This window comes from Salmo salar, chromosome ssa14 (assembly GCF_905237065.1).
Source record: "Salmo salar chromosome ssa14, Ssal_v3.1, whole genome shotgun sequence".
Classification (NCBI taxonomy): domain Eukaryota; kingdom Metazoa; phylum Chordata; class Actinopteri; order Salmoniformes; family Salmonidae; genus Salmo; species Salmo salar.
Window position 1 is genome coordinate 56,064,964 of NC_059455.1, and position 17,791 is coordinate 56,082,754.

General features: G+C 42.5%; 1 protein-coding gene across 4 annotated transcripts in view; it reads right to left on the minus strand.

The window, feature by feature from the left end:
- Positions 1–14,187: 14,187 nt before the first annotated feature.
- LOC106569768 (tektin 2 (testicular)) overlaps positions 14,188–17,791 on the minus strand; it is a 32,689-nt gene continuing 29,085 nt past the window's right edge. For all 4 annotated transcript variants that reach the window (XM_014141364.2, XM_014141365.2, XM_014141363.2 and 1 more), the window contains exons 8-10: positions 15,254–15,397; positions 14,993–15,072; positions 14,188–14,863 (exon numbers count right to left, since the gene is read on the minus strand). In XM_014141364.2, coding sequence (XP_013996839.1) covers positions 14,665–14,863; positions 14,993–15,072; positions 15,254–15,397 — 423 coding nt within the window. In that variant the 3' untranslated portion in view covers positions 14,188–14,664. The remainder of the gene's footprint in view (positions 14,864–14,992; positions 15,073–15,253; positions 15,398–17,791) is intronic.

A 17,791-nucleotide genomic window follows, 5' to 3' on the forward strand; every position in this document is an offset into this window, starting at 1 on the left:
GGCCAGACCTGAGAATCTGTGGTATGATTTAAAGATTGCTGTACACCAGTGGAACCCATCCAACTTGAAGGAGCTGGAGCAGTTTTGCCTTGAAGAATGGGCAAAAATCCCAGTGGCTAGATGTGCCACGCTTATATAGACAAACCCCAAGAGACTTGCAGCTGTAATTGCTGCAAAAGGTGGCTCTAGAAAGTATTGACATTAGGGGGGTGAATAATTATGCATGCTCAAGTTCAGTTTTTTTGGTCTTATTTGTTGTTTGTTTCATAAGAAAATATATTTTGCTTCTTCAAAGTGAAATGCGTGTAATTGTGTAATTCAAATGATACAAACCCCCCAAAAATCTATTTTAATTCCAGGTTAGGCAACAAACTAGGAAAAATGCCAACGGCGGTGAATACTTTCACAAGCCACTGTATCTACATCACAAAATACATGTGTACGTGTGTGTGTATAGTGAATATGTTATCGCGTGTTTGTATGCATGTGTCTGTGCCTATGTTTGTGTTGCTTCACAGTCCTTGTTGTTCCATAAGGTAAATTTGTATCTGTTTTTTTAAATACAATTTTACTGCTTGCATGAGTTACTTGATGTGGAATAGAGTTCCATGTAGTCACGCTCTCCCCATAGTCTATTCTGGACTTGGGGACTGTGAAGAGACCTCTGGTGGCATGTCTTGTGCGGCATGCATGGGTGTCCGAGCTGTGTGCCAGTAGTTCAAACAGACATCTCGATGCATTCAGCATGTCAATACCTCTCACAAATACAATTAGTGATGAAGTCAATATCTCCTCCATTTTGAGCCAGGAGAGATTGACACGCACATTATTAATGTTAGCTCTCTGTGTACAGCTGTGCTGCACTGTTCTGAGCCAATTGCAATTTTCCTAAGTCTCTCTTTGTGGCACCTGACCACACTGTGCCCGACCTCTCTAATGCTCTTGTTGCTGAATGGAAGCAAATTCCCGTTGCAATGTTCCAACATCTATTGGAAAGCCTTCCCAGAAGAGTGGATGCTGTTATAGCAGCAAAGGGGGGACCAACACCATTAATTAACTACAGGATCGGTGTCCCCACCACGGGATTGTTAAGCTAACGTAGGCTAATGTGATTAGCATGAGGTTGTAAGTAACATGAACATTTCCCAGGACATAGACATATATGATATGGGCAGAAAGCTTAAATTCTTGTTAATCTATCTGCACTGTCCAATTTACAGCAGCTATTACAGTGAAATAATACAATGCTATTGTTTGAAGAGTGCACAGTTATGAACTTGAAAATCTATTAATAAACCAATTAGGCACATTTGGCCAGTCTTGATACAACATTTTGAACAGATATGCAATGGTTCATTTGATCAGTCTAACACTTTGCACATACACTGCTCTGCTGGTCAAAATCTAAATTGCGCCGGGGCTGGAATAATACATCATAGCCTTTCTCTTGCATTTCAAAGATGATGGTAAAAAAAGATATATATATATATATATATATATACAAAAAACGCATGTTTTTTTCTTTGTATTATCTTTTACCAGATCTAATGTGTTATATTCTCCTACATTAATTTCACATTTACACAAACTTCAAAGTGTTTCCTTTCAAATGGTATCAAGAATATGCATATCCTTGCCTCAGGTCCTGTTAGATTTGGGCATTTTATTTTAGTCGATTTAAAAAAAAAAAAAACATTTTCAAGCGGTTGGATCCTTAAGATCAGTATAAAAAAGACATGGCGATATACAGTTGGTCAGCCATTAAATCATTGTGCTTTGATTGTGAAAATATTAGCTATAGAAATTATTTGGGAATCATCAGTTTCTGCCCACCAGATGGCAGTCAATTGTTAAAGAGTTGCACCAATGTTAGGGACTCATTTGATCATGTGGTATGCTTAAAAGAAAACATAAGACACAATTTTGTTACATTTTGTGAAGGCAAATGTCTCTCATTCACACTACAATTTTTGTTTTAACTTTGTTTTAACTTATTAAAGAGTCAAGTCTCGCATGCTCTAGTCCTGATGATATTCTAAGTGACTGACTGGCTATTAATAAGAAGGGGTTGGTGATGGGGGGGTCAATCACATTTACACTGCATTCACTATGCAGGCTCGTAAATGACTGGAACCACCATTTTCAACTAATGGTAATAGAGAAAAGCAATGACATTACATAATGATATTTATAAGTCTTAATAAGCATTTCACAGCATACCACATCACAGGCACTTGTCAGTCTGACTATCAGCATCACTTTGTGCTGCCAGTACGTTTGAGGATCAGTCGGATGACTTTGTGGTCTTTGTGGCTTTGTGGTTATAGATTTTCAAGATCCATGGAGGTGAGTTTGTCATTAGAATACTCAAACGTAACATTCTGAATATACTAACCTAAGGTATCAATAATTAGACAGGATACAGTCCCTTTCGCAATTTTCTTCAAAGTCACCTATTCAGTATCCCAGGGCCACTAAGACATTATGGTAACCTGACAATCAGATCAAATGAAACGGTAATCTGTTTTACCCTGGTCTAGGGAGTTGGAAGTTGTTTTGTTCAAAGAGTTGGAAAGTGAGAGCAAATTAGTCACGAAATGCAAAGTATCAAAATCCAAACCAAAAAGGAACTCTTTCCCTCTCCACTAGCTCTCTTTGGGCCTAGTTATAGGACCTTAAAACTCCTGCCAATCATAACTCACCCTTCTACCTTATTCTATTGGCCGTCTACTATTTGTTAGAGGGTAAGTTGAGACAGTTTTTACATTCAGCATCACTCCGTCATAGGAAGTATAGTATTCTTTCTAACAAAGATATCTACATATACTGTATTTCAGGATGTTGTGTATGCATGGAGATAAACTGTGAACATTACACGTTTTGAAAACATAGCTTGTGGCCTCTTGGCACAACTTACCCTGGGTATGGGGTAAGTTAAGCCACGGGACAGGATTAGTTAAGCCGCCTACACATTTCTGTACTGATTGAAATACTACCACTACCTTTTTTAAACCTTCTAGCTTTATTTCCAAAACACAATTCAACACAATCATAATCACTTTCTGCCTTTGAATCATTTTAAGCATCTTTTAACACAGGCTTAACACCTATCTATATGTACATTTCTACCTCAATGACCTCGTACCACTGCACATCAACTCGGTGCTGCTACCGTACCAAGTTATTGTACCAAGTTATTGTTACTCATTGTGTATTTATTCCTCAAGTTAATATCTTTCTATTATTAAAAAAAAAACATCTCTGTATTGTTGGAAAGCATTTTCCTGTTAGTTTACACTTGTTGTTTTACGAAGCATGTGACAAATAAAATGAAATGTTTTAGTTGATTTGATTTTAACAAAAATTGTACTTTTTTTTCCTTCATGTTTCACATAGGCCAGGCCCTGTTTTTACGTCATATTCCAGCGATAATGCCTTGCAAAGAAAACACTTCCATTTTCTCAACTTGCCATTGGCTCAACCATTTCCTCAACTTATCCCAAGGCAAACATTTTGACTATATTAGCCCACACAGCTACAAGGATGCACTTTCATGCCAGGCTTAGGATCTCATGTTTAAGCTTATAGAAACTCAAACTGATGTACAGAACAATCTTAAAAGTATCTACTTTGGTTTAGATACAAGCATTATGAAACTTCAAACACAATAAATTAATTTGACTTGGTGAAAATCTGTTTTTTGGACCTAACTTTACAATTTTTTACATGTGGTTTCTTCCTTCACAGACTCATGAAACGTCTTCCTAAATATTTGGTAAAATTATCATTTTGTGTATGGTTTCCTAGAAACAAGGGTGGCTCAATTTACCCCACTCTCCCTTACATACATGTTTGGTTTCAATGTCACATTTAACTCGTACACAAACACCAATACATACAAGTGTGTTGTGGTATTGTTCTTTGCTGACTTGAAACTTAGGCCCCCAAGTCATTAAGAGGTCCGGAAATAACCTAAATTAAATACAATTTTATGTGAACAGCATACAGCAGGTGTAAACAGTACAGTGAAATGCTACTTGCAAGCTCTTTCTCAACAAGGTCGTATTCAATATCAAAAAAGGAAATAAGTAAAAAGATCACCCTTGAGGGTCATGTAAAAGCTACACTGATAAGCAGTGTATTTGGTTCTGACATTAATGACTTGATGAGAAATCCAAAAGATAGCTGGCAAGAAAAGCAATAACATTAGGTAAGGATAATGATAAGTCTTAATAAGGAGTTTATTGGCAATAGTAACCGATCATGAAGAAATGACAGTAAACTACATGTGTGATATCGCATAGACAACATACTGCAAATTCAAGTGCATTGACCACAATATGACTTTTCTGACACTGAAATTATAAAAAAAAAATGTAAGTAATAATTTGGCAAACAATTGCATATTGATATTCTGGCATTTACAGTCTCAAAAAGCATGACATTAGATTACCCACAAAGACAAATTGGAAGTAGCTTTATTCCCTGTAATAAAAAAGGAAAAATGTGAAAGATGTGTCAGCATCGAGTAATTGTCTCTGGCCCCCTCCCAGTTAGGGGGAGTGATGAGCTCTACAGCAGTCTCACAACTCAATTGCTGGTGGAAAACTGTTTTCTGCCCCTCCCAAAAGAAAATTTGTAGATAATTGGCCCTCTTTCTGGGACTCACCCACAAACAGGACCAAGCCTGGCCTGTTGAGGAGTGACGGACTCCATCCTAGCTGGAAGGGTGCTCTCATCTTATCCACGAACATAGACAGGGCTCTAACTCCCCTAGCTCCACAATGAGATAGGGTACAGGCCAGGCTGTTAGCCAGCTGCCAGCTTAGTGGAGTCTGCCACTAGCACAGTCAGTGTAGTCAACTCAGCTATCCCCATTGAGACCATGTCAATGATCATAATCTTGATGTGATTGGCCTGACTGAAACATGGCTTAAGCCTTATGAATTTACTGTGTTAAATGAGGCCTCACCTCCTGGTTACACTAGTGACCATATCCCCTGCGCATCCCGCAAAGGCGGAGGTGTTATTACATTTATGATAACAAACATCAATTTACAAAAACAAAAAAACACGTTTTCGTCTTTTGAGCTTCTAGTCATGAAATCTATGCAGCCTACGCAATCACTTTTTATAGCTACTGTTTACAGGCCTCTTGGGCCATATAGAGTTCCTGGAATTCCTATCGGACCTTGTAGACATGGCAGATAATATTTAAATTTTTGGTGACTTTAATATTCACATGGAAAAGTCCACAGACCCACTCCAAAAGGCTTTCGGAGCCATCATCAACTCAGTGGGTTTTGTCCAACATGTCTCCGGACCTACTCACTGCCACAGTCATACTCTGGAACTAGTTTTGTCCCGTGGAATAAATGTTGTGGATCTTATTAATGTTTTTCCTCATAATCTTGGACTATCGGACCACCATTTTATTACTTTTGCAATCACAACAAATAATATGCTCAGACCCCAACCAAGGATCATCAAAAGTCGTGCTATAAATTCTCGGACAACCCAAAGATTCCTAGATGCCCTTCCAGACTCCCGTCCACCTACCAAAGGATGTCAGAGTACAAAAATCTGTTAACCTCCTAACTGAGGAACTCAATTTAACCTTGTGCAATACCCTAGATGCAGTCGCACCCCTAAAAACCCAAAACATTTGTCATAAGAAACTAGCTCCCTGGTATACAGAAAATACACGAGCTCTGAAGCAAGCTTCCAGAAAATTGGAACAGAAATGGCGCCACACCAAACTGGAAGTCTTCCGACTAGCTTGGAAAGACAGTACCGTGCAGTATCGAAGAGCCCTCACTGCTGCTCGATCATCCTATTTTTCCAACTTGAGGAAAATAAGAACAATCCAAAATATATTTTTGATACTGTCGCAAAGCTAACTAAAAAGCAGCATTCCCCAAGAGAGGATGGCTTTCACTTCAGCAATGATAAATTCATGAACTTCTTTGAGTAAAAGATCATGATCATTAGAAAGCAAATTACGGACTCCTCTTTAAATCTGTGTATTCCTCCAAAGCTCAGTTGTCCTGAGACTGCACAACTCTGCCAGGACCTAGGATCAAGGGAGACACAAGTGTTTTAGTACTATATCTCTTGACACAATGATGAAAATAATCATGGCCTCTAAACCTTCAAGCTGCATACAGGACCCTATTCCAACTAAACTACTGAAAGAGCTGCTTCCTGTGCTTGGCCCTCCTATGTTGAACATAATAAACGGCTCTCTATCCACCGGATGTGTACCAAACTCACTAAAAGTGGCATTAATAAAGCCTCTCTTGAAAAAGCCAAGCCCTGACCCAGAAAATATAAAAAACTATCGGCCTATATTGAATCTCCCATCCCTATCAAGGTGTTTTGAAAAAGCTGTTGCGCAGCAACTCACTGCCTTCCTGAAGACAAACAATGTATACAAAACGCTTCAGTCTGGTTTTAGACCCCATCATAGCACTGAGACTGCACTTGTGAAGGTAGTAAATTATATTTTAATGGCGTCAGACCGAGGCTCTGCATCTGTCCTCGTGCTCCTAGACCTTAGTGCTGCTTTTGATACCATCGATCACCACATTTTTTTGGAGAGATTGGAAACCCAAATTGGTCTACATAGACAAGTTCTGGCCTGGTTTAGATCTTATCTGTCGGAAAGATATCAGTTCGTCTCTGTGGATGGTTTGTCCTCTGACAAATCAGCTGTAAATTTCGGTGTTCCTCAAGGTTCCGTTTTAGGACTACTTGTTTTCACTATATATTTTAACTCTTGGTGATGTCATTCAGAAACATAATGTTAACTTTCACTGCTATGCAGATGACACACAGCTGTACATTTCGATGAAACATGGTGAAGCCCCAAAATTGCCCTCGCTGGAAGCCTGTGTTTCAGACATAAGGAAGTGGATGGCTGCAAATGTTCTACTTTTAAACTCGGACAAAATGGAGATGCTTGTTCTAGGTCCCAAGAAACAAAGAGATCTTCTGTTGAATCTGACAATTAATCTTGATGGTTGTACAGTCGTCTCAAATAAAACCGAAGGACCTCGGCGTTACTCTGGAACCTGATCTCTCTTTTGACGAACATATCAAGACTGTTTAAAGGACAGCTTTTTTCCATCTACGTAACATTGCAAAAATCTGAAACTTTCTGTCCAAAAATGATGCAGAAAAATTAATCCATGCTTTTGTCACTTCTAGGTTAGACTACTGCAATGCTCTACTTTCCGGCTACCTAGATAAAGCACTAAATAAACTTCAGTTAGTGCTAAACACAGCTGCTAGAATCTTGACTAGAACCAAAAAATTTGATCATATTACTCCAGTGCTAGCCTCTCTACACAAATCTTTCCGATTTGGTCCTGCCGTACATACCTACACGTACGCTACGGTCACAAGACGCAGGCCTCCTATCTGTCCCTAGAATTTCTAAGCAAACAGCTGGAGGAAGGGCTCCATTTTTATGGAATGGTCTGCCTACCCATGTGAGAGACGCAGACTCGGTCTAAATCTTTAAGTCTTTATTGAAGACTCATCTCTTCAGTAGGTCCTATGATTGAGTGTAGTCTGGCACAGGAGTGTGAAGGTGAACGGAAAGGCACTGGAGCAACGAACCGCCTTGCTGTCTCTGCCTGGCCGGTTCCCCTCTCTCCACTGGGATTCTCTGCCTCTAACCCTATTACAGGGGCTGAGTCACTGGCTTACTGGTGCTCTTCCATGCCATCCCTAGGAGGGGTGCGTCACTTGAGTGGGTTGAGTCACTGACGTGATCTTCCTGTCTGGGTTGGTGCCCCCCCCTTGGATTGCGCCGTGGCGGAGATCTTTGTGGGCTATACTCGGCCTTGTCTCATGGTAAGTTGGTGGTTGAAGATATCCCTCTAGTGGTGTGGGGACTGTGCTTTGGCAGAGTGGGTGGGGTTATATCCTGCCTGTTTGGCCCTGTCTGGTGGTATTGTTGGACGGGGTCACAGTGTCTCCCGACCCCTCCTGTCTCAGCCTCCAGTTTTTCTGCTGCAGTCGTTTATGTGTCCGGGGGCTAAGGTCAGTCTGTTATATCTGGAGTACTTCTCCTGTCTTATCTGGTGTCCTGTGTGAATTTAAGTATGCTCTCTCTAATTCTTTCTTTCTCTCTCTCGGAGGACCTGAGCCTTAGGACCATGCCTCAGGACTACCTGGCCTGATGACTCCTTGCTGTCCCCAGTCCACCTGGCCATGCTGCTGCTCCAGTTTCAACTGTTCTGCCTGCGGCTATGGAACCATGACCTGTTCACCGGACGTGCTACCTGTCCCAGACCTGCTGTTTTCAACTCTCTAGAGCCAGCAGGAGCGGTAGAGATACTCTGAATGATCGGCTATGAAAAGCCAACTGACATTTACTCCTGAGGTGCTGACCTGTTGCACCATTGACAACCACTGTGAGTATTATTATTTGACCCTGCTGGTCATCTATGAACATTTGAACATCTTGGCCATGTTCTGCGATAATCTCCACCCGGCACAGCCACCTCTCATAGCCTGGTTCCTCTCTAGGTTTCTTCCTAGGTTCTAGCCTTTCTAGGGAGTTTTTGCTAGCCACCGTGCTTCTACAGCTGCATTGCTTGCTGTTTGGGGTATTAGGCTGGGTTTCTGTACAGCAGTATGAGATATCAGCTGATGTAAGAAGGGCTTTATAAATACATTTGATATGAATAATGATATCAGAATTCTATATCACATTGTGAAAATACACATGTCAATGCTTCATGTTTACATTGTACAGATGGACAACACTGATTTACTGTGAGGTGTCATTTGTCCCCTTTGCAGCGGCAGCGCCAAACCTCTGGCTGGACAAGTGGGTGGAGTTCATAGGGTCTGGTGTATTACCAGCATGGACGGCTGTGGCCTTCATTTACATTTTTACATTTACGTCATTTAGCAGACGCTCTTATCCAGAACGACTTACAAATTGGTGCATTCACCTTATGATATCCATTGGAACAACCACTTTACAATAGTACATCTATATCTTTTTTTTTGGGGGGGGGGGGGGGTTAGAAGGATTACTTTATCCTATCCCAGGTATTCCTTAAAGAGGTGGGGTTTCAGGTGTCTACGGAAGGTGGTGATTGACTCCGCTGTCCTGGCGTCGTGAGGGAGCTTGTTCCAACATTGGGGTGCCAGAGCAGCGAACAGTTTTGACTGGGCTGAGCGGGAACTGTGCTTCCGCAGAGGTAGGGGGGCCAGCAGGCCAGAGGTGGATGAGCGCAGTGCCCTTGTTTGGGTGTAGGGCCTGATCAGAGCCTGAAGGTACGGAGGTGCCGTTCCCCTCACAGCTCCGTAGGCAAGCACCATGGTCTTGTAGCAGATGCGAGCTTCAACTGGAAGCCAGTGGAGTGTGTGGAGGAGCGAGGTGACGTGAGAGAACTTGGGAAGGTTGAACACCAGACGGGCTGCGGCGTTCTGGATGAGTTGTAGGGGTTTAATGGCACAGGCAGGGAGCCCCGCCAACAGGGAGTTGCAGTAATCCAGACGGGAGATGACAAGTGCTTGGATTAGGACCTGCGCCGCTTCCTGTGTAAGGCAGGGTTGTACTCTGCGAATGTTGTAGAGCATGAACCTACAGGATCGGGTCACCGCCTTGATGTTAGCGGAGAACAACAGGGTGTTGTCCAGGGTCACGCCGAGGCTCTTAGCACTCTGGGAGGAGGACACAATGGAGTTGTCCACCGTGATGGCGAGATCATGGAAAGGGCAGTCCTTCCCCGGGAGGAAGAGCAGCTCCGTCTTGCCGAGGTTCAGCTTGAGGTGGTGATCCGTCATCCACACTGATATGTCTGCCAGACATGCAGAGATGCGATTTGCCACCTGGTTATCAGAAGGGGGAAAGGAGAAGATTAATTGTGTGTCGTCTGCGTAGCAATGATAGGAGAGACCATGTGAGGATATGATTCTCTTTCCTGTGCGTATTTACCTTGTTTTTATCAAGCTACCTCCTAGTATGAGACAAAGGTCACGGCCTAATAACCACCAAGCCCAGGACTCTGGATCAAAACAACCTCTTTTGGGCTACATCCCAAATGGCACCCTATGCCCTATATACCTACAGTGCATTCGGAAAGTATTCAGACCCCTTCACTTTTTCAACATTTTGTTACGTTACAGCCTTATTTTAAAATTAAATAATTTATTTCTCACATCCATCTACACACAATACCCCATAATGACAAAGCAAAAACAGGTTTTTAGAGAATTCTGCTAAGACATACATTTACATATGTATTCAGACCCTTTACTCAGTACTTTGTTGAAACACCTTTGACAGCGATTACAGCCTCAAGTCTTCTTGGATACGATTCTACAAGCTTGGCACAACTGTGTTTGGGGAGTTTCTCCCATTCTTCTCGACAGATCCTCTCAAGTTCTGTCAGGTTGGATGGGGAGCGTCGCTGCACAGCTATTTTCAGGTCTCTCGGGAGATGTTCGATCTGGTTCAAGTCTGGGCTCTGGCTGGGCCACTCAAAGACATTCAGAGACTTGTCCCGAAGCCACTCCTGCGTTATGTTGGCTGTGTGCTTAGGGTCGTTGTCCTGTCTGAGGTCTTGAATGCTCTGGAGCAGGTTTTCATTAAGGATCTCTCTGTACTTTGCTCCGTTCATATTTCCTTCAGTCTTGAGTAGTCTCCCAGTCCCTGCCGCTGAAAAACATCCCCACAGCATGATGCTGCCACCGCCATACTTCACTGTAGGGATTGTGCCAGGTTTCCTCCAGATGTGATGCATGGCATTCAGGTTAAAGTGTCAAATCTTGGTTTTGTCAGACCAGAGAATCTTGTTTCTCATGGTCTGAGTCCTTTAGGTGCCTTTAGACAAAATCCAAGTGGGCTGTCATGTACCTTTTACTGAGGAGTGGCTTCCATCTGGCCACTCTACCATAAAGGCCTGATTGATGGAGTGCTGCATAGATGGTTGTCCTTCTGGAAGGTTCTCCCATCTCTACAGAGGAACTCTGGATCTCTGCCAGAGTGACCATCGGGTTCTTGGTCACCTACCTGACCATGGCCCTTCTCCCCCGATTTCTCAGTTTGGCCAGGTGGACAGCTCTAGGAAGAGTCTTGGTGGTTCCAAACTCTTCCATTTAAGAATTATGGGGGCCACTGTGTTCTTGGGGACCTTCAATGCTGCAGAATTGTTTTGCTACCCTTCACTAGATCTGTGCCTCGACACAATCCTGTCTCGGAGCACTACGTACAATTCCTTCGACCTCATGGCCTAGTTTTTACTCTGACATGCACTGTCAACTGTGGGACCTTATATAGACAGGTGTGTGCCTTTCCAAATCATGTCCAATCAAATGAATTTACCACAGGTGGACTACACTCAAGTTGTATAAACATCTCAAGGATGATCAATGGAAACAGGATGCACCTGAGCTCAATTTCAAGTCTCATAGGAAAGGGTCTGAATACTTATGGAAATATGATATGTTTTTTGTTTTAAACATTAAAAAACTGTTTTCGCTTTGTTCTTATGGGGTATTGTGTGTAGATAGATGAGGAAAAAATACAATGTAATACATTTTAGAATAAGGCTGTAATGTAACAAAATGTGGAAAAAGAGAATGGGTCTTTAAACACTGCTCAAAAAAATAAAGGGAACACTAAAATAACACATCCTAGATCTGAATGAATGAAATAATCTTATTAAATACTTTTTTCATTACATAGTTGAATGTGCTGACAACAAAATCACACAAAAATAATCAATGGAAATCCAATTTATCAACCCATGGAGGTCTGGATTTGGAGTCACACTCAAAATTAAAGTGGAAAACCACACTACAGGCTGATCCAACTTTGATGTAATGTCCTTAAAACAAGTCAAAATGAGGCTCAGTAGTGTGTGTGGCCTCCACGTGCCTGTATGACGTCCCTACAACGCCTGGGCATGCTCCTGATGAGGTGGCGGATGGTCTCCTGAGGGATCTCCTCCCAGACCTGGACTAAAGCATCCGCCAACTCCTGGACAGTCTGTGGTGGAACGTGGCGTTGGTGGATGGAGCGAGACATGATGTCCCAGATGTGCTCAATTGGATTCAGGTCTGGGGAATGGGCGGGCCAGTCCATAGCATCAATGCCTTCCTCTTGCAGGAACTGCTGACACACTCCAGCTACATGAGGTCTAGCATTGTCTTGCATTAGGAGGAACCCAGGGCCAACCGCACCAGCATATGGTCTCACAAGGGGTCTGAGGATCTCATCTCGGTACCTAATGGCAGTCAGGCTACCTCTGGCAAACACATGGAGGGCTGTGCGGCCCCCCAAAGAAATGCCACCCCACACCATGACTGACCCACCGCTAAACCGGTCATGCTGGAGGATGTTGCAGGCAGCAGAACGTTCTCCACGGCGTCTCCAGACTCTGTCACGTGCTCAGTGTGAACCTGCTTTCATCTGTGAAGAGCACAGAGCGCCAGTGGCGAATTTGCCAATCTTGGTGTTCTCTGGCAAATGCCAAACGTCCTGCACGGTGTTGGGCTGTAATCACAACCCCCACCTGTGGACGTCGGGCCCTCATACCACCCTCATGGAGTCTGTTTCTGACCGTTTGAGCAGACACATGCACATTTGTGGCCTGCTGGAGGTCATTTTGCAGGGCTCTGGCAGTGCTCCTCCTGCTCCTCCTTGCACAAAGGCGGAGGTAGCGGTCCTGCTGCTGGGTTGTTGCCCTCCTACGGCCTCCTCCACGTCTCCTGATGTACTGGCCTGTCTCCTGGTAGCGCCTCCATGCTCTGGACACTACGCTGACAGACACAGCAAACCTTCTTGCCACAGGTCGCATTGATGTGCCATTCTGGATGAGCTGCACTACCTGAGCCACTTGTGTGGGTTGTAGACTCCGTCTCATGCTACCACTAGAGTGAAAGCACCGCCAGCATTCAAAAGTGACCAAAACATCAGCCAGGAAGCATAGGAACTGAGAAGTGGTCTGTGGTTACCACCTGCAGAACCACTCCTTTATTGGGGGTGTCTTGCTAATTGCCTATAATTTCCACCTGTTGTCTATTCCATTTGCACAACAGCATGTGAAATTTATTGTCAATCAGTGTTGCTTCCTAAGTGGACAGTTTGATTTCACAGAAGTGTGATTGACTTGGAGTTACATTGTGTTGTTTAAGTGTTCCCTTTATTTTTTTGAGCAGTATACTTTCCCGAATGCACTCTTCCCAAATCTTGACCAGAGCCCATTATCTGATCAAAAGTACTGCACTATATAGGATGCCATTAGGGATCAAGTCTTGGCAAAACAATGTGTGGATAGATGGAGGATAAACAGGGCCATTAATGATAATGCTCAATGAACATAGATTACCTTAAACATGTGTTATGGAATAGGTTAGGTAGTTTAGTTCTTAGGAGCACAATTAGACCCTACTCTACCACTTCCACACTCCATCACCAGGTGGCAGCAGCAACCGGTCAGTTGCTGTACTCTGCCAGGAAGTCTTGATTGTGCACAGATGTGGCAATTAGAGGGTGTGGCTGCTTGCAGAGCCATGAGCCTGCTGGAGTTTGATGGCCATTTCGTTTACTTTTTGCATATATTTATTTTAGTCACCATAAACTGAACACACAATAATGCTTTTGGGCTGGCTGACCAAGAGTCAAGACAGAGCTGGCTCTGGATCCTGGTAAGGTTGCCATCTCTTGGGGCACATGCATACAACAGTCTGCATACTCTGACATCTCACATAAATGCATACAATAAATCAGGTAACAGACTATTTAGCTAGGCCTAGGACTCCTAGAATTAGCAAGTGAAGCAGTGTCAGTAGGCAAGCTAGCTGATTTCTTACATGTGCAAATTAGTCATGTTTCTTGAATGAAATCACGTTCAGACATAATCTGCCTCCCTGACAAACTAGATAGGCCAACCTGTCAATTGGGAAAAAATTTCTCCGATTATTCAGAAAAATTATAATGTAATTTACGTCAATAGCATCCCATTCTATTGATATCAATATCTTTACAAATGTTGATGATACATTTGAACTGAATGAACTCTTAGGAGAATTACTTACATTGAAAAGGTTACTTAAAGATGCACTGTGCAGAAATTGCTCCACCATTTCCTGGTTGCTAAACTTCTTTTCGCCTAATTTCAGTTCATGTGACAAAACAAGCAAGTATAGTGCAGAGAATCATTGTTCCATCTAAACCACTTTAATATATTTTCAATAACCAATAATATTTTATTTTCAGCTGTTTTGAAACAAAACCGAAAGACACAAAAACAAAAATTTAGAACGGGAAGCATAGAAATAAGGCACATAGAACAGACCTACTACTTCTTAGACTTGCTTTGAAAGAAAATGACATAACTCATATTTCTATGTGAAACTGGTCAGGTCGCCCAAAAAGTTACATATTGCAGTTTTAATATGATGCCTATCTTTTTTGATACACAATGTTCAATTGATAACACATAATGGAACTTACAGAAGATAGGTGTAAGACTATGACCACTGTAAAACGCACAGAAAACACAAGGGCCTAAAAGATAAACATAGACACAATTGAGATGCGAATGTGGATATTTATGGTATGGTTAATAAATTGAGGGAAATAAGGTTACGGTCAGAGAACCCTAAGGTTGTGTGTGAGATGATGTGGTGAGCCTAGGCCAGCTCCAGGTTGTGTCTCCCGCTGGAGTTGGTGAGGGGGACCACGGCGCCAGAGGACACGTCAGTGAAGGCAGCAGAGGCGAGGCGGCCGCGTGTCTCAAGGCTGCGCTGCTCTAGAAAGAGGGCGTCCTTCTTATGGGACAGATCTTCCTCCATATGGGCCTGGTGCAGCTGGAGGGCCTGGAGGGCGTACCTGGGGAGGAGGAGAAAGGAGGAAGATAGACATGGGACATGTTATTGGCATGGGATGGTTCATTCTCATTTTGTTCACAAGAATCAATAGTTGTCTACATTAGATGTAATTCAGAAAGACATTACTCACTGAGCCTGGGCCAGTTTCTGTTTCAGTGCCAGAATGGTGGCCTCCAGCTGATTAGCTTCATCCACAAGCCCATACTGAACCTGGTTCAAACGCAAGAAGATGATCAAGTCCAGTTTTAATCTGTTGACCTCTCCAATACAACATTCCTGTTCATTCTTACAATTGTTTTACAGTACAGTTGGAAAAAAAAACATTTTCACGACCACAAAACCTATTGAAAATTACAGTAAATGAGCCTGTGCCCGTATGGGTGTAGCCTACCTCGTCCCTACAGAGATCCACTCCAGGCCTCTTGGTCCTGTTCTCCAGCCGTGTGTGGACCAGCTTTAGTGGGGCCATCTTAGCCTGGAGATCGTCCTCTAGACTACGGATGTCCCTCTCCATATCTGAGATCTCATCCTGGGACTGACAAACAAACAGACATCCATATGATCCCGGCTAGGGCTGTGGCAGTCATGAAATTTTGTCAGCATGTGATTGTCAAGCAAATAACTGCTGGTCTCACGTCATTGACCGTTAATAAACATATTTAGCATCTCCTGGCTTCCACAGCCTACACGCCACTGATGCAGACCTTTGGAACATCTACATTTTAAAATCCATGTAATATAGCCTACAACATCCCAATAAATCCATTATTTATTTTAGACAGGTCTAAAGAAACATGATATGAAGAAAATGTAGTCTATTTCAGAAGAACAGAATAGCATACTCTGAGTTGTCCTTATGTTAGGCCCTTATTTGGCTAAGCCATATGGCTGTGGGCTACACAGGTTCATGTAGCGGACAATATTTGCTTAGAATTCAGTGGCATTATTTCATATTTTATAGTATGAAGAATACAATTGAACATAGCTGAATAAAATAGAAAGGATATTTTCTCCAAACCATTTGAGGGAGTGCGTACATGCTTTGGTAAAGTGGGTGGGGTTGTATCCTGCCTGGTTGGCCCTGTCCGGGGGTATCGTCGGACGGGGCCACAGTGTCTATGAACGTTTGAACATCTTGGCCATGTACTGTTATAATCTCCACCCGGCACAGCCAGAAGAGGACGGGCCACCCCTCAGAGCCTGGTTTCTTCCTAGTTTCCAACCTTTCTAGGGAGTTTTTCCTAGCCAGTGTGCTTCTACATTTGCATTGCTTGATGTTTGGGGTTTTAGGCTGGGTTTCTGTATAGCACTTTGTGACATTGGCTGATGTAAAAAGGGCTTTATAAATACATTTGATTGATTGATTGATTTTGTGTTGAGCGGTTAACAAAGAAACAGGTTCTCCTATATGCTTAATTTAGAGCTATTTATGTAACTTTAGTTGTGATACAAAGGCTATTTCTTTTGATTTTGAATACATTCTAAGGCTGCATGATGCGACTCTAATGATGACTTGAATCCCCTTTCAGTGGCCATTGTGCCCTTGGGAATTATAATTATTATATTCAGCGCTTCTCCCAGCTGCGTGCTCCGAAGCATCACTAACTGTGATCGGGTATTTCTCACAGTGTACAAGTGAAGACAGAAACATCGGGGACGCAAGTGCGCGCGTCCTTATCCAATTCCGAGGCGCATATTGAAGATATTGAAAGAACAGACAAAAAGATGAGTAGGCCAAACGAAAAGCAAAAGCACTAGCCTATGTCAATCTACTATCCCCCATAGTACAAAAGTTGACCTATTCTGTGTGAGAAATAAATATTCCAAGCAATGAGGTCGATGGAACAGATCAGAACGTTTAGCTTAATATGTTGATAAACTATTAGACTAATTCTTCACATTATAGCGCAAATGTTCCTATGAGCAGGAAAACACCATTCTCAAAAGTGACCACAAATACGATTATGTATGTAATGCTTTTATTTTAAAGGTGCATTTTTATGGTAAATTATCCTCCCCAAACTTGAAACTCACGCGCTGCGTACGTATGCCAGTTAGGCTCTACACCTGTTGTAAAGCGTATTAATGTGCTTCATTTTAAGAAGTTATTTGGTTCACTTTTGTTGTGATACAAACCTTATCAAAACATATAGGCCTATGGGCTAGGCTACATGAGGTGTGCGACTATGATTTAAAAGCCGCAACAACAAAAAAAGGCATGCGCTGTTTATAAATCAGACTATTATTGATTTAATCTTGTCTTTACATAAAGTAAATAATATATGTGTGAAATATGTTTTGATTTAGAATGGACCATTATCATGTCTCTAAACAGGGGCAGGGGAAAATGGAGGACGATTTTCCCGTGGTTCATTTTCATGCCAGCCTGTTGTAAAGAGAAGCAATGTGTGTAATATTAGGACAGTTGAGAAATAAATATAGTAGGCCTAGCCTATAGAAAGCTGATGGGATCTTCTTTTTAATAGAGGCCATCACTCTTGTTTCCTCATGCAATTGCATAGCCTATAGAAATGTTGTGCAACATGAGCTCTCATGATGTGTTTGATTAGATTTTTGATAACATTTGCATTGATGTCAGAGTGATTAGAGGGACATTAGAGTGCTGAGTACCAGGCAGTTAGAAAGTTTGGTAGGCTACTAATGACCATCAGCAGCATCAGAGCCTAGTTACCGTGACTAAATAGTCACATGGAATTTAACTGACATTATGTCTCGTGACCGCCGGTGTGGTGGTAATACGGTCACCGTAACAGCCCTAATCCTGGCCACTCTTCTAAACATTTGACCCCACTGTCAAGACAGGTTAGGCCAAGCCACAGTTAATTTTGACCTGCAGCCTAAAGCTTTGTGCCTAATTCTGCAAGTTAACGCCTTGCATGTCTTCAATATTGATAAAATCAGTTTGGCA